Source organism: Primulina eburnea, chromosome 13, assembly GCF_022965805.1.
Source record: "Primulina eburnea isolate SZY01 chromosome 13, ASM2296580v1, whole genome shotgun sequence".
NCBI lineage: Eukaryota > Viridiplantae > Streptophyta > Magnoliopsida > Lamiales > Gesneriaceae > Primulina > Primulina eburnea.
Genome location: NC_133113.1, coordinates 18,777,044 through 18,799,216, shown reverse-complemented (window position 1 = coordinate 18,799,216; position 22,173 = coordinate 18,777,044). Strand labels below are relative to the sequence as shown.

The following is a 22,173-nucleotide window of genomic DNA, read 5'->3' as shown; positions in this document are numbered from 1 at the left end:
CTTTTGGACTTTGATAAGTTATTAATTTGAAATTTTTGCATATATGATTCGATGTAAAATTCGCTACTATGAAAGTGTTGTCATGTTTTAGTACTCGAGTAGTATTATGTGACATCAAAATGATTAGCATAATTTTAACAAAAAGGATTTGGACAATTATAATTATGAATTGAGATAGAAATGATTATTTGACAACAGGATTTTACAAATTTTGTATATATTTTTTCTTCTAAAATATTTTGACATCAATTTAATTTATATAACTCAATACTAACTAGTATCAAGATTTAGGCAGAATCTAACATTTGTTAATTGAAACCCCTCTATTATTTAGATGCCTTCTGTCAAACCACGAACCTCAGAATTCACATAGTGAAACACTACAGATTGTTTCCAACGCTTTCTTCCTATACTCTGGCACGTTTTATAGACTCACTTTATCTTATAACTTCGTAGCTTCCATCTTTTCAGCTGCATTGGCTGCTGCAGATGCCGCGTCTTGTAAACCCATCTTCTGCAGCTCATGCATGAAACCATCGACATCTGAAGTAGCAATTTTGTATGGGCTGTGAGTCGAGCTAGGAAAAACACCGGTTGTCACCTCTTGCTTGTACTCCAGAAGAGCCTTGTTGATGACATCCCCAACACGAGCATACTGTTTACAGAACTTGGGAGTGACCTGTGATGCCCATCGGACAAAGAACTTACTGACTATCAATTTTTCGAGAATACAGAAAGAAATTCTCGTGATACGAATAATGGGTCTACTGAACCTTGGCATGGTGCGGATGTTGCAGCATTCCAAGAAGATCGTGGTAAACTAGCACCTGCACCAGTAAATCAGATTGTGTTACTGCCACTGTGGATTTTGATCTCGTAAGATAAACACTAAGTCTCATTATGACAGGCAAGACAAGAACATGTGCAAGTTGCAACATTAACAACAAACGACAATTGCAATATTCTTGCTGGTCGTCTGTTTGAGTACTGCTTCACTCCCTACCATCCCTATCCACTTCCACACCAAACTCTATGAAAAGAAACAGAAAAAAAGAACACGGAAAGTGACTTTTTCCTCTTTGAGACAGAATCTGAGGTCAGCCATAACTAAATGAATTTCAGTCTCTGGATTTTACAGGGGCAAAAAAAATTGGTAAAAGCAGGCAATATTAGAGATCATGTTGGTTTCCGACAAGAAGTGGTGTCATTACTCTTGTGGAAAATTTAGGAATAGCTAAAGGCATACTTGACCACTACAGAAAGGCCCGGCACCAATGCCAATTGTGGGGATCTTAAGAGCTGATGTGACAGCAGCAGCCACAGGTGCAGGGATGCATTCTAAAACAACAGCAAAGCATCCTACTTCTTGCAAAGCTATGGAGGTCTCCACAACCTGCGAAAACATAAATTCATCAGTAAAGCTTCAATTTATTGACTTCAACAAGTAAACAGAATTTCTATTGAAATCTATGCATAATTTTTTATCCATCTAAACTCCATTGAGTTGCCACCCTCAAGGTCTCACCCCCTCATCCAAATTTCTGGGATTGACCCTGCATTTAGAATAGTAGCCTATCTAAATTATTTAAAAAGACCTTGACTGCACTATCGACACTTTTGCCTTGGGGCCTAAATCCTCCAAGAACACTTATGGCCTGAGGAGTTAGACCCACATGCCCCATCACAGCAATCCCAGCTTCTACAATAGCTTTAGCTGCTGTAATTCTCGAAGGTGCTCCTCCTTCCAATTTAATTGCATCCATTCCTCCTTCCTTCAGGACCCTCACAGCTGTTTCAACTGCCTGCTCAAAATTCAAACTGCAAATGAGCAAACATTTTATGTTCACCACCGAAGCATCCTTCATTGTAGAGCACAACTTTCGCTCTATTTGCGGTCATATTACATATATAGGATAAGTAAGACAATGTTCACACAATGCTATTTCATAAACGATTTCATGTTAAATAACTGATTCTTTTTTCGTCTCCGTAAAACATTTAGAATGCCATTCAGATAGTCCAAGCTCATCTATATGCTTCAACTACATAGCACATCAAACATGACAAGGAAACTTCTTCTTGCTTCACAAGAATAAGAACATTTTATCCAGCCAATCAAAACCAAGCACAATGCAAGCACTACTCCCCATCAAGGGCAAAAGTATCATCGTTTAATCAGAACTTACAATATTTAAGCAACACAGACAACAAATTAACCAAGATCACCATACTGTAACATAAACAGCTAAAAAATAAATTAGAAAACAAGAAAATTAAACACCATATAACATTAGATAGCAATGTGATTATAAAGAATTTAACTTGCACCACCTGACGAGTGCTGGACTCGTAACTGCCAAAAGGCAGGTCCCCAGCGAGCAGCGGTGACTTGGCGCCGCGCGCCACTGCTCGACAGTGCACGAGCATCTCGTCCAGCGATATAGGCAAGGTGGTGTCGTGACCGTGAACCACCATAGAAGCAGAATCACCAACAAGACAAATATCAATTCCGGCCTGGTCCAAATGCACGCCCGACGGGTAATCATAAGCCGTCACCATCGTTATTGGTTCACCCTTCTTGTACTTCTGGCGCAGCTGAGTGAGCGTCACGCGCTGATTGGGGTTCTGGGGCTTTGGCCCGCCGTAGACGCTGTTTTCTGGGACGTTGCTCATGCATTTCAAAAGGGTCAGCATAGAACAGGATTTTGGTTGCTTTCTGTTGATTGAATTGCAAAGGGTCTTTGAAATTGAAGAGAAAACTGTCATATTGAATTCAGAACAAGTTCTACAGGCCCGGAATGCAAATCGTGCGAGTATACGCAGGTTGTATTTTTTCCCACCAGCAAGAACTAGTGATGACAGGTGTGAGTTTGTAATATTAAGAGATTTTAGTACCTGCATTTTCCTTTTTGGTTGTACACTGACAATTTCAAGGCTTCGCCTCTTTTTTTTCGGTTAGGTGGACGCTACATGTGGGGATATCATAATATAGATGAACAAGATTCACACATATATTTGATTTTAAAAAAATTAATGGATCTAATGTATGTGTGACTAAATTTAGGTCATTGATTCTATTACATATTGGATGAAATCAACCTCTTTTTTTTATATTAAGGTGATTTCCCTTTTAGTTCTTGGATCAAAATGTACACATTGTTCATGTGCTAGTATCATTCGAGCTATCCGGTTTTATTGATTTGACTCAAATGTCTTGGCAAAATCTTTAAATATAATGTTGAATTCGTGTTTGATTAATACAATAATTATTCGTGACACAATTGATATATCTATTGATGTATTGTTTTCTCATATCCGAGAGCAACAGAACTTTAAAAAATTTTAATCAGATATTCAAAACATCATTTGTGCATCGTATAATTTAAAACATTCATAAGTGTTTAAAGTTGTTTGTCATTGTGGATCTAATGGACACCAAAACCAGTTCGATATTAGTGGAGTTGGTCCTTCTAAATTCATATGAACGGATCTTCCTCCTTTAATCGCCTAATCAAGTCCATGACCGGAGACTGAATTCCTCACTTAGATCACATTAGAAATCTAAACGAACTTTGCATCGAAACAGGATTGACTGAATTCCAGAAATTCGACGACGACGTGTCAGTCGAAATGGACGTGAGTTTTCCTTGTGAAAATGGTGGGCGGATTTTTGAGGAGAGAGGGAGGGAAAAAATTTGCTATGCCAAAATCTGTGTCAAAAAACTTGTGTTATTTCATATGATCCTCAATAAAATATTTATAAGTTTTGATTCCTAATCACATCAGGAATCCGACTCATATTAGGATTCATAATCCCATTAGGATTCATATTTTCATTAATTAATTAATTAAAATTCTCATGTTGTATATATCACGGAAGAGTCAACTCTTAATACTGTATGATATATATTCTCATGTTTTATATACATACATATATATACATGTATAAACATATATGTGAATTTCTTAATTGATTAATTAGTCAATTCTAAACCCTTTTAGAATATTTCATTAAAATCACATACATATAGTAATCGTCGCTACTAACATTGTTATTTATTTTTAGACTCTAAATTTATAAAATAAATAATTGTGAACTCATTATAACTTCGATCAACGATCAAACAACATCGATGTACTGATGTATCACTTATAATGCCCGTAAGAGCCTTAAGTTATGGTTAAAGTACAGTACGGTCTCTTAATGTTATTTTATAATTAGGGAAAAAAGACAAATTTTTGTAAGAAAGTATGTATAAAGAATATCTTAATATGCTTAGTCAGAAGTAGAGATTTTCTCCTAAAAAATATATACAGATTTTGACAGAAATGTGAACATTACATTATAGCTCAATGAGATTCCTGCATAAAACCAATGAGTTTAATTTAAACTTTTTTTAACACATCAATATATGCGGTTTCAGATTTAGAAGATGTTAAAAGTTAGCAACCACATTCCAAACAACGTGATTGTCTCGCTCACTTGGTTTATTGGTTGTAGAACCAATTCCACACTGCGCGCACGTGCGCACAGACATGTATTATACATTAATTCACTTCATTGTTATTTCATAAAAGAAATGGTTTTTTATACAATGGAGATGAAGGGATTCACCTAACTATTAATTAAACATATATAGCCAATCGATGAGATTCGAACCCAAGACCATCAGGATTTTGAGACCTCGTCTCTGCCAGTTGCATCTGAAAAATGAATCATATGCAGAAAGAGTTTAATTAACAGGGGTACGCCGAGATTGTAAAGATTAGTTAAAGTATCTCTCACTTTGATTCAAGTTGAACGTTTCTTGTCCTGTGAACCAAAATTCTTAACATATGACAATACGGAAGATGACGGTGGTTTTTCGTAGCTGTATCGGCATTAGTACAAACACAATGAATATTGCACCATGTAGTTTGTATTGAAGATATAAAAACATTAATTAATGTGTTTTAAGACTCTAGAAATCAGTATAATTGTTTATTAGTCCATGGTTTGTTCATCATATATTACTACGACGAGTTTGAAATATTAATTATTTTCTTTCACAACATCGGTTTCAGCTCTGCTGAATTTCAGGTATCACTGTAAGAGCTCTACAAAACTTATATTCCAAGTTTTCCCAAATGACTCACAAGTACGATGTGAAACCAGCAAGGAAAGGCTCCATTGAAGTGATTTGCCAGCCAATAGTGGCACCATTAATCACCAATAAGTTGGGATTGATGTCCTATTGAACCGACGGTTTTGGCCCATCAAACTTTATTCCCAAATACTGAAATAGCACATTCTTGAACGCCTGTTGAAAGAAAGAACCAAAAAAAATTCTCTTACATTCAACATTTTAAAATTATGGAATTGGAGTCCATTTGAAATACTATCACAAGAAGAACAAATATTTGTTCTGCAGCATACTCATTACCGAAATCTTCTAGACTGAATCTTAGAAATAATGTGTAAAGATGCTTATGCAGGTTAAACGTCACAAGTGTCTATGCTCCTGCTTTCACTTAAACAAAAAAGAGAGGGAAAGGAGCAAAAAGAAACAAAAAATTCAACTACAAAAGCCTCTGTTCATATAAAACAGGCGAGGTCAACTTTTTTCTTTCCTGAATCATTAAATTAAACATAACAAAAGTTTCAGCGCTTGAGACCATTACTATGATCATATCCTTACATATAGTAGTTTCAATAATCTTCTGCGTCTGTGAGACCCCATTGAAAATGCATTTTCTACAATAAGAGCCGTGTCGATCATTGAAACTTTTAAGTGTAGAATGTGCCCATGTGAGTAAGGAAGGCAACGATGGTCTGTCCAGCTAGTCACAATTTATACAAGTACACCACCTTGTGTGGAATGATGATGTAGCAGGGAACATAATCATTAGAGACACAGTAGCCCCTTGAGGATTTCTAATTTTCTGTATATAAAATTGACATATCCCTAACTTACCATGTATGTGAATGGAGAAATACTGAGAAAAGGTGGGGGAGAGAAAATTAAAGATGAAAAAACTTAACACACTTTTTCATCCATTTCAAAGAAAGACATAAATTATTCAAAGTAAAGTTGTATAAATAGGTTGAGTAGTAATAAATTACCTGGCATGCAAACAACTCTTTCTGACCCAGAATGGCATCCATGGCAGAGAACTGGTCATCAAACACACTATAAAATTTCTGGTAGAATTGACCCCTAAAAAATTAGAAAAGTAATAGAAGTCAAATAGATATTCCTTCTCTACAAAGAGAACAAGAAAAACCATAAAATAAAATCAATAAGTACTGCTCGTTTGTCGCTATCATTTGATCCAGCTGCTCAAATTTCTTGGTAAGGACTTCGGAACCCACTGGAGAAAGTGCATGCAACAAAAAAGCTTCCAGAGTCCTTGGGAAATTGTGCTAAACAATGCAGAGTTAGCACTTCATAGAGGAAGATGGAGGGGAGAAATTGTCAGTTTCTTATCAGTCTATTAACGCAATAAATTTACCCTGTCAATGACCAAAAGATCTTTATATTTTTACTGTTAGCACATTTATATTATCGCCTGTGCGTAGAAGATCCAATATCAATCTAAGAACATCACCAGGGGAAAGAACGCTTTCAACGGATCAAGGTTCATTTTCAGAAGCTCACACCAAGCCAAGAATGTATTTCTTTCTATTTTTCTTTGAAAACGAAAAAATTGGAAGAAATTGTTTACTCACTGCCATGGTGAGAAAGACATTTTGAAAGGTATGAGGTTCCAGAGTCCAAATGAAATTGGCAATTGGATCTTCTTTCAAGTCGAACAAATTTGTATAAACAATTTTCTTGACTTCATTTTCCTCTTGGATAACCGATGGATCTGCCGAGGAGTTGCCTTCTGGTTTGACACAGTCATGGACTAGAGATACAAGTTCATGAAGAGATTGGAGTGCAAGTGGCTCCAATTCATTCATCATAAAACTTTTCTCTGGATTCCTCCCTTTCAAACTGGCAGTCTGATGGTTCATATCTAAATCTTTATCACGGTAGTCAGATATAAATGTCACCAAAAATATCCCATCAAGTGAGAAAAAAAATTAGGCAAAAGAATTCAACAGAATTTCTTGATAAAAGGGAGTTGATTATGACCTGAATTCTCATGAGTAGACTGGCCACAGCTATTGATCACTTTTCTATCCGCAGTATCAGTAGATATACATAGCATTTGGTCCTGTCCTGATCACAATGAGGAAAAATTTAGATTATGGTACTCTATGACAACCTCCTGGCTAAAACATGAGAAAAATATATTAAGAAAATAAAGTCATATTTCCCAGGAAAGAATTTTATTGCAACAATTCATGGCGAGTATCAAAAGTTGATATCTAAAGCTTGATCATGATGTTCAAAAACTGCTTTAAGCAGAAACTCTGGTTAATTACTTTAACCTACATTCAGTAACTCAGACCAAGGCAGACGACAACATATTAGTAATTGAGACTGTATGAAGTTTGATTTCTCATTTTAATTATTCAATCTACTTGCTGAACCTGACAACCATCAAACAAGAACAAAAGTGAACCACAAAGGTAAAAGATAAATAATATGATAAGCATATAAAAACAGCATAAATAACAGTTGTCCACCAATTTATCAACACATTAGAAATTAGGGCACGGATATTTCCTTTACAAGAGAGAAATCAGCGACGATGTTACTCACCATTTCTTTATCGGTCAACCTTCGAATTCAAATTGAATCGCAAACAAGCAAGAATGAGAGAAAGAAAGAAAAGTCAGTTTACTTTTGTGTTAGTTATTAACTAAAGCATAATGAAAACACAGACCTCAATTACCTCTTCAATATCCTGCGTAAATAGTATGAGTCCATATGTTCCAACATGCCAGATATCATGTCAGACCCCCACCAAAAATTGACCGCAATAGTTAAACTCTCACTGTCTACTTGGTGGAACCTAGAAAAACATTGAAAGGAAGTATTTAATTGAGAATGCATCCAATACAATTTATCAGATAAATGATGAAGTCATTATGTGTCTTTCTTGATATTGACAACACGTTTTTATCTCAATAATCTAGTGGGAAAAACATGGAAACCAAAAGAGAATAAATATAGACAAAATGGAATTATAGAAAATAAGCATCATCCATAAACACTAATTTCAAATTACCAAACCAACTTCATCACAGCCAAAAGAAAGGTCTTTGCATATCGTCTTAAATAAATGTCTCACAAGTACTAAAAGATATGTGATCACTCAAGAACTGCATATTTTACAATAAAGTACAGTGAGTTAAATATTTTTATGCATGTTTAATCTTTTCTACGATAAAGCAGATACAAAAGAAGCATAATAAACTTTAAAAGCAGAAATTTTTAATAAGATCACATGATGAGTCATCAAATTTGAGAATCAGACATCAAATAGACACCATAAACTCATGACTAAGATCCACTGAGAAATTTTAATATTTCTCACCCCAAATCCACAAACCATAAACCAACACAGAGCATATTTAACTGAGAATACATCATTACACGCCAATTCCCTCAAGATACCCATCATCCTTGATGAATTCCAATCAATTCTTGCTTTGTGCTTTTAAAAGCTTGATATTCAAAAAGAATAATTTTCTTCAGAGAGATGAAATAAATAAGAGACAATAAGTACTTATAAAACTTCAGAAACAATAATTACTTCTAAAATTTCTAAAAGAATTCAAAAGTAGAACATAGTTACCATCCCTCGGGAATGAAAAGTGCATCCCCTGCATGAAGAATAACCTTCTGGGAGTACTCATCTAAGTTCTTTCCCCGTGGATAGATGCGAAAATCAGGGTTTTCTAAAGGAACAGCACTGGAAAGAAGAATGATTTAATTGCCACCAACATGACATTTCAAGTGATAAATAGAGCAACAACTTGTCTCTGATGTTCCCTCCACCCAAAAGAGAAAAAAACATTGTTGAGCGAACAAATATACCTGTGATTTGATGCTTCTCCATATAAAGGAAATGGATATAAGAAGGGGGTCGCAGAAGGAGGCCAAATAGTGACTGGGAGCGAAATATTTCAGTCCCGAATGGATCGCGCACACAGCAGCATGCATACACATAAGAGAGGTTAGAAGCCTCATAATCTTTGCAAACATAGTATAAACGAAAACAGTACGTAACATGGCCAATGGTGTCAATTCATATATAAAATAACTAGAGTAGTAGTTTACCTCCACTTTACCCAACTTAGATGCATAGAAATGCTTCAGATGGTATAAAGACAATAATTCTCTATTTGTTGCATTTATGTGCATTGGTATAAGGCATGCAACCTTTAAGAAGTCGAGAGTTGCTCCATCGGCCAAGTTTGATTCATACAGGGACTGAAAATCCCAAGCCTTGGCCCCCACCCTCGAAAGGAAAAGGGGGAGGACAAACAGAGTGGCAGTGATGCTAGGGTATTTTTCTATCCTACCTAGGGATGACAATGGGCAGGGTTTAAACATGGACCCGTATTAAACCATCCCGGCATTTAATACATACTTTATATTTTTTATTATATTGAAATTGAATAATAAATACATTAATCTCTGATCTTGGTTCATTATATATTTGAATTTAAATAATTTATTATATTATAAAACATATAATGGTGATTTTTCTTTTGTTATGAGTTTAATATACCCGGGTTTCGCGTGGCCACACCCTCTCTGTTGCCATACCACCCAGCAGATAGGAGCCCTCGACCATAGTAATAAAGCAAGGGTTAAATAAAACATCTACTCTTATTTTATTTGATCTAAACTCAGTGAAGATGGGAGAGGAAGAAGATGTTTTTTTAAATGCTATACCCAGTTTATGATTGATTTCATTTTCTTTATTCGGTTCCTTCACATTAAAGTCTTTATTTGCGGAATATTGCTTGTGGTTTTATTCCAGTTTGAATTGTTCCTGGGAAAATAAATTCAAGAATGTTATCTTGTGTTTCTCTTTATAGATCTCTTTATAGCCAGACGAACTTAAGTGCTTGCAGCGTGAAGAATGAAACTCGGTTTAAATATTTGTTTTCACATAATGGAGATGTCAAAATTTGTCTATAGGGTCCACACAAAAGAATCACGAATTTAATCACTCGAATTGAAATCATACAAAACACCACGTGTTATCCTATTATATTAATTATCTATATACTTCATTTACTTATCACTTTGATACTATATACTTCAATTGTCATATATACGATGTGAACGATACCTAAATAGATTATTATCAAGTATAATTTTCAACCTAACTTCACCTATCATCTGTAGACAGACAGTCGTAATGTCAACATAAGCTTAATTATTCTAAACACTGAAAACTTTCCACTACAGGACAGCTCAACAGATATTCTAATACCATCATCATTCCAGAGTCAAGTGCTCATTTTCTCATAATAACAATTGTCATCAGTGGAAACTGATCAAAACCAGCATTAAACATGAGGTAATGATGAAGAAAATGTTAAATGCATCTCTCTATTTGCATACCTTGTTTGCATCCGGAAATTAAGCATAAAAGGTTGTGGTGTGGATCATAGTGAGTGCTAGATCTGGTCCTATCATTGTTCATCCACAGATTGACTGAAGCCAATGTTTTACCCTCCAGAAATGCTGGCTGCTCAATGTAACCAAATAAACTTGAAAGAATTTACAAAGGTAAACTTAGATTTATACTGTTCCGCACTAGTTAAATTATTTAACTAGAAGACAGAACATACAGTTTCAATGTCTTCTCTTAGGCATTCCAACTGAACCTTTTCATCTTTCCCCATATTCATAATTGGTACCTGTAACATTTACATGCCACCAATTTTCAGCTACAAAAGGAAAAGGTATCGACCCTAAAAATTGATTAAATAAAGGCACACTGCAAATTTGTAAAAATAGCAAAAACTATATAACTCATGTAAGCAATAGAAAATCAGCTAACTTTGCTTTTTCACCAAGATTTATATGAGGATAAAAGTTATTTTCCCCGTTTTGTTATTACAGAAACAGAACTACATACGTAAGTGAAGGACATTAAAAAGGAGACTGTATCCATAAATTCCATGATAATTCATAAAAGTTATATCCGTGCATACCATCATTACGAAGAAAGGATGATCCAGTAAATCAGTGGATGTCAATTTTCCATCACTGAAGTGGAATGACCACAAGTTATCACATGGTTTAAGGATTACTGTTCTAGTTAATTTTTTTATTATAAATTATTTTGTGTACTAAACTAAGTCTGTGTGGGACAGACGGTAAGCAAGTAAAATAAACAGCAAGTGATAATGTTTAAACAAGCTGATCTCACGAACAGCCGAGCAAATTTCCCCCAGTCTCAGACCTGGGCTAGATAAATTTGCTTTGGAGCTCCGTCTTCAAGGGGCGAATCTCCATGTTGAGAACCAAGTCCCACTGGCTTACGCTCCTTTGATTGTGAAAAGGAGTTGTTGTCATAATGTCTAGACTGCAAAAGATTCTTGCAGTATTCAATGAAGGTTGAAAATGGCAACTGAACCTATAATAGAACAATTACTATCAGTCGAGATCAGAGAGGAGGCGTGTCATATAATTCACAGATATATGGAGAACCAAAAGTACAACCCTCTCGTGACTTCTTATATCACCATAAAATACAGGAGCAGATTTGGATAGCATAGCCTCCACAACAGACGATCCTGCCATTTCCTATTTGCCATGGTGGTAGAATGCCATTAACGTCTAATATAAAGGAAAATAATAAATCATGCTAAGTTAAATGCAGGAAAATTTTAACTCAATTCAGCCAAACCTTAATGTAAATGCTTATTTTTCATATTCTCAACACATAACCAGATTATATAACCCCCACACAATTTTTCCATCCTGATCCTTCTATTTTTACAAAGTTAGATGCAAACATTAACGTACTCATATATGATATAGGCTTGGGGAGAACTTAAGAGTGCGTATGCACAGGTGAACTACATGACAAGGACAACGGTGTAGTGGCATATGAAGTTTGACTTAAAACTATCTGCAGGGCTGGAGAAACCGAATCTTGAAAATATCATAAACCAATTTGCATCTTAACAACTATATTACATGCAGGCTAAAGATGCAACAAGGCTAAGACTCAACGCATCACATCAAACTATGTAACAAGTTCTTTCATTAACTGACAAAACTTGAATTTAATATTGAGGAATTGAATATTACTCTCTTCTCAGATACTGCAATTACTGATTCACTCCTACGATAATTTTAAATAACACTAATGCATGGAGAAACATTCTAAACTTGGACTACTGACAATGGGTCACTATTGATATTCGTAGTTATTAAGGGCGCAAAGCACACACCAAGGCATAAGGGGCTTTGGAACTGAGTCATAAGCACGAAGTGAGCGCATCGAAGGAAAAAGCTTGTATTAAATAATTCTGAATCAAGTTCAAACATAGGGCATCAATATATAACTTCAGCAAGAAACTACGATTATAAATCTCAAATTAAAAATTTAAGCCACCAAATAAAGATTATCAACAATAAGTATTTGCCTTAAAGTCAACATCTCAACAAATAAAACCCTAACAATTTGCAAACCAGTGTAATAATTTTATAAACAAAAAAATTCATTTAAAATATATGAATTTAAATTTAAATATTTACAAATAAATATTAAGATAAGTGAACAAAAGAGTGACGATCCGAAAAAAGCCTACAAAAATGAAAAGAGAAACTTGCCAGAGTTGCTAGCCAATGGCCATTACTGGAGTCATCCGAGGCTATTGATATAAAACCTCACTGAGATTCCACTACAACTAGTTATATTTAAAATGCTAGAGCAGATCATGTCATTGCCAATATCAAGACTTGTTAACCTTGTGTTATCTCTTCATTATTTTGACAGGGCAAGAACATTATGTGGTCCTTGGCATCAATTTTCATTAACCTCGCTTCAATATCAAGATCCTTACATCCACCTCAGGTTTATAAATATATGCAAGTATAAATCTTGTCAATTTTATATTAAGATTCATTAACCCTGCGTTATCTGATTATCTCATATTTGAGTAGATAGGAAACTGAAATTTTCTTGATTCTTAATATCAAGTTTCAGTAACAATTTTTTACTATTTCACGTGTGAATGTTGTTACATCTAAAGCTAAACTTAATAAAAACATAGATGTGCAATGAATCTAACAGTTGTCTTTTTCCACTAACAATTTTCCTCTCTTTTTGTTGTTTATTTTTATTTTTCTTTCATTCCCCTAATTTTACAAGAGCGCATTTTATGAGTAATGACAACCACTCAAGAATTGAGAGTTAACCATGTTTCTTCCTAAATTTTCGGGATCTGCCCAACTGCAGGAAATAATTCATATTGACCGAAACTTCAATCACATCATGAAATGACCAGACAATTATACTGATAGTCTGTTGGATTGAGCATGAATGAGCAAGGTGAAGATGGCAAGGATCATGGCATGCAGCCAGCTAAATCAAGTCCTTATTGTTAGAGTAGGTGTCCAACGAGCCAACTTGTGTCTTGAACTTTTATTGACTATAAAGTAAAACGATATTTATTTTAATAATATTTTACGATTGTATTCAATTATGACATTATGTTTTATCTGTATACCCATACAAGCTACATAGATAAAGTTCTTGAATATACTATAGGTACCATGAGTTCTGACTCGCAATGTTTACCGTATATTCTAAACAGGTTCTTAGTCGAATCAGCCGCCTAAAATAAAGATAAAGATCACTTGAGCTCGAGCCTAGCATATGTGATGTAAATGCCACGTTTCATTGGCAAAAGCATGAAGATGTCCATTCATACAGATAGATGATCATATGATAATGAACTGAACAACCTTCCCTCGAACTGTCCAAGTGGTTCTCACTTATCGAGTTGAATAGTCAGTGGTTATGGTTGTACATCATTAATCCTTTGACCCGGGACAATGTAGGGGCTATACGTAATAGCATGCACTTTGATCAATTTATCGACTCCATGAGGGTCACCAGGTGGCGAGATTGAGTCTAGTTTCGAAATACGTAGGAGCAAATGCATTGTAGTCGGTAATTCACTGTTTGCCTATAGATAAAGATATCCTATGTAATATGATGAGTTAATAGGGCAAGGAGTCTCTGGCAGAGCATGAAATGTGCTTTAGGCAAAAGGGTTTTCCTAGTTGCACATACCATGTCACTATTAGACTCAAAGATAAATCCCATCGATATCGAATTCATATGTAACTCTCGTTATACCAATGGTTATAGATTCGATCGGAATATATGAGTTGAAGGGACCGTACTGTACACTAACCATGACTTAAAGTTCTTGCAGGCACTATAAGCGATACCTAAGGGATCATGGGGCAATGCTACTAGATGCTCTTACCATGATCCAATGGGTGCAATCAGAAATGAGTTATAACATTCTTAACCGAATAAGAATAAATGTTATTCTGAATCACATGAAGATGTGAACTCAAGGCTAGTTGTATCCATGAACCATTGAGGGTCACACAAGTATCGGACTTTGTGTTCCCGTTGAAAAAGTCAAAGTTCAAGGAGTTGAATTTGACGACTATAGTTTGATGGAGATCAAACAGGATGTTTATAAAGGAGTTTATAAGTTGATTCCACAAGATGGAAGACGTGGAAGTTAGCTTAACTAGTAATTAAAGAAGGAGAATGGAACTGTCTGTTTTGGTGAAGTAGTTCACTAAACTGGCAGCTGCCCAATATGGTAAGTGAAAATTTTGATCTTCGAAATTTTCGTTTTTCATTATATGAACAAGACTTGCATCCTTGATATCATGGCGTTGTTGGATCGTCGATCGGAGTTATAATGAGTTCAGAATCATTTATTTAGTGGATTTAGAATCTAATGATTTAATGATGGTACTAGTAGTGACGAATACTAATATGTACAACTCTCATAAAATATTCTAGAAAGGTCTAGAATTAATTAACTAGTGAGTTAATTATATAAATTAAATAATGGTTATTTAATTTATATAATATTTGTATGCATGTATTAAATGTGCATGTATAAATGTATTAATGTTTATATACATTTTATATGAAGATACAAAATATGTATATATTATTAATATATCATATATTATCAAAAGTTGATAAATACATGATATAATAATAATAATAATAATAATAATAATAATAATATGAGAATTTTAATATAAAAGAAATAATAGAGTCCTGGTGGGACAAGGTTCAGGAATCTGGCTCAGGAGACACACTCTATAAATACACCATAAGGAGACATAATACATGAGTGAATTTTTGTCCATCAAAAGCATACAAAAATTCATGAAAACCTTCCCAAATTACCAAACAAGTTTTGACCATCACAATTTCTAGAAATTTTCGGCCCTTTGATTTCTTCCATCGCCGCCATGCCTCTGCCATTGCAGAGACTCCCGATTTTGGAAATTTAAAAGTCACAATCTCAACGCAAAAATCGCTTACAATTTCTAGTGCAATCTAAGCGAAGTACGCAATCTCCGATCGTGGACCGGATTTGACAATCAACCAGAGGGAGATTCGTACGTAGGGATTTACAAGAATGATTATCTCCGCTTAAAATCTGGAATAGTTTGAAGCCAAAGTTATGTACGCGCAGGTATAACATTCTAAACACCCTAAAAATTATTTAATAAACACGAGACACCCGAGGACAGTTTCGAATGTCGAAACAAAATTTTAAACTTCGGTTGCACCTTGGGTGCGAGAATACAGTGCCCCAACAGTTGTATCAGAGCCAGTAATTCTCAATCGCGTGTTTAATTTAAAATCGTGTTGAGTTTATTATTTCTAACCGCGTAAAGATTTTTCCAGGAAATCGCAGCCCATGAAAAACGTTTTAAGAAATCTAAAAAAAATTCACACACTGCCCAGAGTAGTTCCGACGCTGTCTAGACGCTGCACAGAAAATGGTTAAAAAAAAATTTAAGGAGGCTGAGCAGCATCTCGGCCAGCCAGTCCAATCTGGACTCGAAAAGTTCGGGTCTAGGGCAATTTTCTAAATTTTCGAAAAATTTGGGGCTAAATTGTTATTTTATGAAAATATAGACAAATTTATCCCTGGAATATAGTTTTGATAAAATTATTTTTTTACAAGATAAATAATTGAAATATGATTTTAATTATTTATGGTAAAAGGTGTTTTACAACAAATTTAATTATTTAAAGTTAAATAAAGGTATTTATTTAAACTAGTTTAGCGATAATTTATCAGATACATGATTTATAGATAATATGCGATATTATATAATAAATATAATATATGATATTATATGGTAAAAAGATGATTGAAAGTTATGACCAATTTGTTAGGTATGTGTTAGGATATTTTGCATTTTATAATTTTAATTATTGGATAATTAAAAGTGGACCTGGTTTATGGTTTGTTCTCACCCCTAAATTTGTATCTCAATATATCATGGATATTTAATGTAAATATCAGATTTAGTGGGAGATCAAGATTTGAAAATGGTGGACCTAGATCCTCGAAAGGAGTTTTGAAGATCGAAGATATGTAAAATATTATAAGCTTATGTAATATTGCATTTGCATCCCTGCATTACCTAGGTTCTGGACATGGATCCATATATGGTTCGTATGGATCAGTTAGCTCTCGGTTATCGAACATCCTTTATTATTTATGATGTATGTGATATATTATAAATAATTAATATGCGCGTTATTATTAATATAATAACAAGAGTTGCATGAATCCAGTAAACATAAAAACAAACATGCCCAATATGATAAGCGAAAATTTTGATCTTCGAAAGTTTCGTTTTTCATTATATGAATAAGACTTGCATCCTTGATACACCGGCGTTGTCTGATCGTTGATCAAGATTATAATGAGTTTGAAATCATTTATTGAGTAGATTTAGAATCTACTGAATAGGGAGTCCTACTCTATAAACACACCATAAGGAGACATAATATAGGAACAAATTTTTGTCCATCAAAAGCATACAAAAATTCATCAAAACCCTCCCCAAATTACCAAACAAGTTTCGGCCATCACAATTTCTTGCGAAGAAATTTCGGCCTTTTATTTTTTTCCATCGCCACCGTGCCTCTGCCACTGCACCGACTCTCGATTTTGGAAATTTGGAAGTCAGAGACTCAATGAACAAATCGCTTACGATTTCTAGTACAATCTAAGTGAGTTGCGCCATCTCCGATCGTGGACCGGATTTTACAATCAACCAGAGGGAGATCTCTTTTTAGAGATTTACAAGAATGACTATCTCCGCTTAAAGTCCATAATTGTTTGGAGCTAACGTTATATAGGCGCAGGTATAACATTCTGAAGTACGCACACCCAAGTACATTTTCGAATGTCGAAACAAAATTTTAAACTTTCGTTGGCGTCTTGGGTACGAGAAAACGGTGCGCCAACACTTATATCTCCCCTGGGTGCCGAAGACCATACTAAGCTTTGATGGGCACACGCTTAGCTCCTTTTATCGACCAGCCACACTTTCAGAAAAGGCCTTTGTATATGACCAGCTGAATCGAGTTCACATCTCTCCCAGAAATGCCTGAGAGACACTACTAAGCTGAACTAAAGACCTGCACAGGTCCTTTCAGTGGCCAACCAAATCCTCAAACTCACCACTTCCCCAAATTTATCCTTCAGCCAATGGTTTGTTTGTCCGTAAAGGATGATCACGTTGGCTGTTACTCTTAGCATATAATATTCAATGGCGGCGAATGAGCACCTGGGTGCCCAAAACATTCAAATATTTGCGTGCACACGTGTAAATAAAGGGAGCCCCCCAGCTCTAAAAATGCCACATATTACTCCTTCATTGCACATCGAGTAGTAAAACCAGTTGATTTTGAAACCTCTGATATTCATTTGATTATCCATGCAAATTTTAACCAAAACAAGACCCGAATAACATACCTGCAAGTAATCCAGGCCGCCATTTGATACGTCCCATTTTGAAAATGCTTTCCAGAGCCTCACGCATCCACTGATAACCTGAAAAAACACCAAACAAAAATACAAGTAAATCGCATAGATAGCTGATCGAGTGTGTTGCTTATCGATAAGAGCTACCGCTGGAACATTGCTCTTCTCAATCCGACAACTGAATTCTTCGGCCGGTGGAATTTCGTTCCATCGTCGAATCTGCAGAGACTCCATCGCAATTCTTCTCTGCAACGCAGATAGAACTGGTGGAAGTGAGGAGAAGACGTAATCGCGTCTTCTAAATCGTTCTTCCTTGTTGGTTTCTTATTCCTATAGTCGCATTTTAAATGTCGACGTATAATTTTAATGGTTAAAAGTATACTGTAACTTCAAACTGTGGTTTAAGCACTGAAGCCCGTAATGAACCCTTTGTGGGCCTGTAAACAGAAAGCACTAAATCGGCCTTGAACCGGAAAATCTAGCCCAATATGGTGGCTTTCACCTTATAATAATAACAAGAAACTAAAAAGGAAAAATGAAATAGAATGTATTTTTTTAAAAAAAAATATTTAAATCCTGGTGCATTATAAACATGGAGCCTTTATCACTTCTTGCCAAAATTGTTTTAAAAAAAACGAGGCAGAACCCGAGGAGAAGGGACTTCCTGCTCACGAAATTGTTAGAGTAGATGTCCTGCAAGCCAACTGTTGGCTAGAGATTTTATTGACTCGGTTTTAAAAAAAAATCTTTATTTTAATATAATTCAGTATTTCATAGTTTGTTATTTCTTTATCTGTATACTCATATTATCAAACACAGATAAAGACATTAAATATACTTTAATACAAATAAATCGTAATTCGATATTGAAACTCATTTGCAAACACTGTATGATCTAAATTCGTTTCTAGTCAATTCAGCCGCCTAAAACATGGATAAAGGTCACTTGAGCTCGAGACTAGAATCTGTGATGTTGTGTACCACGTTTCTTGGTAGGGCATAGAGATTTCCAAACATGCAGATGAGTAGTCATATGATGATTATACCGAACAACCCTCCCTCGGACTTTCCAAGTGGTTACCATTCATCAAGAGGATAAAACTGTGGTTATAATTGAAACGACCTCATCTTTTATTGCTTTAAAAGTACTAGTAAATTTTTTTTTTTTAAACTCTCATAATTTCGGTCATTGCATGCCCATGTACATAAAATAATCTTGCACCATTTTAAAATAAATCGTCCAACTAGTATTTGAAAATTGAAAGGAAATTGTCAAACCAGAAATCGTAAAACGTTTTACCAAACCTAAAAAGCAATAAATGTTGAAAAGTATAGCCCATACTAAACTCTCAAAAACCTCTCAAAAGCATAAATAAATAGTCTTAAAATCTTTAACTAAAAACATCAAGCATAATGCGGAAAATATAGCGCTGGTCCTCGGGTTGTGTGCGCCATCAGTCCAGTAGTATCACTCATCAAGACCTCCCTCGGAACCACCTGCATCCATCACACCTAGTGAGTCTAAAGACTCAACACACCATAATATTGATAACAAGTAATACGTAATACAGTCAACATATAACGGTGAAAAATACTTTTAAGTAAAAATAACATTTCATGATATGCATAACTTTAACATTTTCCTCAACATGACATAAAAATCCTTTTGACATAATCATAACATTTTTCATCTTTCTTTATCCTTTGTTGAATTCAGATCGTTAATTGTGACTTTTCTCAACATGACATGACATGACGATGGATCCATCAGAAATATAACCAAAGTACTGGGCGGCGGGGGACACCAGCAACACTCTCACCGGTCAACTGGGCCCTGGCCTATCATGAATCGAATAGAAATACGATCGTCGGGGCTCTCAATGGGCTTCTCCCCTCACGACATTCCTATTCTTACCTCAAAACCTCATAACCTCATAACCTCTTGTTCGTAATAATGGAAACACGATCGTCGGGCTCCCACTGGGACCATCACCCTCATATCGCCACTATTATCGAACTAGTCACAATCACTTCACTTCCTTCAACGTATTTCATTCACATCACTTAATGAAAATCGTGCATAACATAACATTTTCATTTTGAAACCAAGCATGCAACATATATTTTAAATGTATTCTTAAATCATAAAAACTCCTTAGACATTTAAAAATCATAATTAAATCATGAGAAATTCATAAACATTTCAAAATCATCATAATATCATAAAAACAGCATTTCGGGCACTGCCATGACCTTTACTAATTTCTCGGTGTAAAATGACTGTTTTACCCCTGGCTTCGACATTTTTCGTTTTCGACTATTTTCTTGATTTCATGACTCTAACATGTCCCAAATAATTATTTAAGCTTACGTGAATTTTTTAGTAATTTTATTTGGCTTAAAAAAAGACTTTTTGAATTATCTTTTCTTAATTATTTTAACGGTGTTTTAATCCCGAAAAATATCAAACTTTAATATAAAATTCCTAAATTCTAAATTTAGTCTTTTTATATTATTTCAGCCCTTATGGACTACGACTCGACCCCCGTGAGTCGTTTTCCAAAAATTCTTTATTTTAAGACTCGTTTTGACCTCTAAACTTCGACCCCGAGCCATCTCTTAATTTTATCGAGTTACCCCCGAACCATATCGAGCCAAAACTTGCCCAACATGCCAAAGTAGGCTACTGGACCTTTAATTCACCACAACCCCAAAACGAATGCACTTAAGGCACTCCTTAAACTGGCCGAGAATCCTAAGGCCACTAGGACTCTAGATTTGCTTCCCATCCCCTGAACCAACGAGCCCAGCCCTGGTACTACCTCTCGTGCACCCTCCTAGGACTCTAATGCATCGACTCAACACGGCCTTGGAACCCCCAGACTGCGCGCCCTGCCCTGCACGAGCGACGCAACCCTGCGCGCTGTGCATGCTTCTCGTGGGTAGAGTCCTAGCATGGCTAGGACTCTTCCACCCGCCCCTAGCTCGAGTCCTAGCCTAGCTAGGACTCTGCCCCTGTCCCTTACCAACCCCTAACCAAGCCCTGACCCCAGCCTAAGCATCGCCCGACCGCCACAGCAATCGATTCGATCGCTACATGCATGACAGAAATTTCGGTGCCAAGCTTTTCCGTTTGTTTCTCTTCGGTTGATGAGTGGGGTGCGTAAAGTGGGACTCTAATGCATATGAAAACTCTATCAGTTCATCGATCATGGCCATGGCAGCCCCTTACAACATAAAACATGGATTTAAATCTTAAAAACATGTGTTCACCACTTGCGCATGCCATAAATCCGAAAATTTAGAAAATAATTTCATACCCTTCATGCATACAATGATCAAAACAATATTATGATATGATGGATGAGAAAAAGAGATTAGGGTGTGCCTTTGCGTAGTATACGCTCGAAAATCCTTTGACGACGAAGAACGGGAGACGACTTTGGCCTCTACTTTGCTTGCCTTTCGAAAATCCTTGCAAAATATCCTTCAAAGTGCCGTGTGTTTGTGTTGTGTGAGGGGTGGGAGAGTTTTCAGATTTTTGGATTGTGGTGGCCGATTTTTGACCATCAAAATAGAATAGGGTTTGATTTAATTACCACTTTAAATACTAATTCATTAACTAAGTAGGCTTTAGGCCTATTAAGCCACCAAATTCAAGACCATTAGTTTAATTTAGGATTTAATAAGAATATTAGCAAAGTTTTCTTTTAATAAAAATTTGAATTTATTAGCCGGGTTGCTAAAAAGCTCGATTTTTAGTTGAAAAACCAACACCGATAAAATTTACGTCCCGGCGTATAAAATCATCTCAAAGCCCCTTATTTTCGAAAATGCTAAAAAAATATCGACCATCTTTTAAATAACTAAAAATAATTATTTAATAAAAATATTTTACATTTTCTTCAGCCCTCGGTCCCTGTTCCTCGATCGTCACTTGAATATCCCTTAAATATCATTTTATGCATGATGACAATAAAAATCCTATTTAATGCATAAACATGTACTTCACATAATTAATTAGCAATTAAAATGATTTAATTACTCATATTTTTCGTATTTCCTAGATTTGCATGCTGTTGGATTACGTCGTCTTATTTTTGGACCTTACAATTCCTCACCCCTTAAATAAAATTTCGTCCTCGAAATTAGAACTTACCGAATAACTCTGGATAGCGACCTTTCAAGTCCCTCTCGGTTTC

At 35.5% G+C, this 22,173-nt stretch overlaps 2 protein-coding genes across 9 annotated transcripts; both read right to left on the bottom strand.

Moving 5' to 3' along the window:
• Positions 1-244: 244 nt before the first annotated feature.
• Positions 245-2,919, bottom strand: LOC140810769 (3-methyl-2-oxobutanoate hydroxymethyltransferase 1, mitochondrial-like). Its single transcript, XM_073168656.1, has 5 exons — positions 2,332-2,919; positions 1,596-1,802; positions 1,247-1,393; positions 774-827; positions 245-679 (listed from the first exon to the last, which is right to left on the bottom strand). The coding sequence occupies exons 1-5, from the start codon at positions 2,899-2,901 to the stop codon at positions 443-445; spliced, it is 1,215 nt and encodes a 404-aa protein (XP_073024757.1). The 5' UTR covers positions 2,902-2,919; the 3' UTR covers positions 245-442.
• Positions 2,920-4,473: 1,554 nt separating this feature from the next.
• LOC140810904 (lysine-specific demethylase JMJ31-like) lies at positions 4,474-18,299 on the bottom strand. Of its 8 annotated transcripts, none has more exons than XR_012113341.1 (16): positions 18,119-18,299; positions 17,963-18,040; positions 11,622-11,705; positions 11,362-11,535; positions 10,745-10,813; positions 10,515-10,641; positions 8,973-9,045; positions 8,731-8,847; positions 7,825-7,944; positions 7,692-7,710; positions 7,119-7,200; positions 6,710-7,005; positions 6,288-6,403; positions 6,104-6,197; positions 5,137-5,300; positions 4,493-4,704 (listed from the first exon to the last, which is right to left on the bottom strand). XR_012113341.1 is itself a non-coding variant. In XM_073168821.1 (15 exons), the coding sequence occupies exons 1-15, from the start codon at positions 18,203-18,205 to the stop codon at positions 4,627-4,629; spliced, it is 1,608 nt and encodes a 535-aa protein (XP_073024922.1). In that variant the 5' UTR covers positions 18,206-18,299; the 3' UTR covers positions 4,477-4,626. The 8 variants fall into 8 exon arrangements, 6 of the variants coding, with proteins under 6 accessions (XP_073024927.1, XP_073024925.1, XP_073024922.1 ...); XR_012113342.1 differs by lacking the exon at positions 4,493-4,704 and adding an exon at positions 4,787-4,871; XM_073168821.1 differs by lacking the exon at positions 5,137-5,300 and having other exon boundaries at positions 4,477-4,704; positions 6,710-6,999.
• Between the last annotated feature and the right edge of the window lie 3,874 nt (positions 18,300-22,173).

Excerpts from the sequence above, each read along its gene's own strand:
- LOC140810769 (XM_073168656.1), bottom strand. The coding sequence starts at position 2,901 with ATGCAGGTACTAAAATCTCTTAATATTACAAACTCACACCTGTCATCA. Across the intron at positions 1,803-2,331 it reads ACGAGTCCAGCACTCGTCAG|GCAGTTGAAACAGCTGTGAG; the intron begins GTGGTGCAAGTT and ends AATTTTGAGCAG. Across the intron at positions 828-1,246 it reads GGCCTTTCTGTAGTGGTCAA|GTGCTAGTTTACCACGATCT; the intron begins GTATGCCTTTAG and ends TTACTGGTGCAG.
- LOC140810904 (XM_073168820.1), bottom strand. The coding sequence starts at position 18,205 with ATGGAGTCTCTGCAGATTCGACGATGGAACGAAATTCCACCGGCCGAA. Across the intron at positions 18,041-18,118 it reads AGAAGAGCAATGTTCCAGCG|GTTATCAGTGGATGCGTGAG; the intron begins GTAGCTCTTATC and ends GTGTTTTTTCAG. Across the intron at positions 11,536-11,621 it reads ATATAAGAAGTCACGAGAGG|GTTCAGTTGCCATTTTCAAC; the intron begins GTTGTACTTTTG and ends GTTCTATTATAG.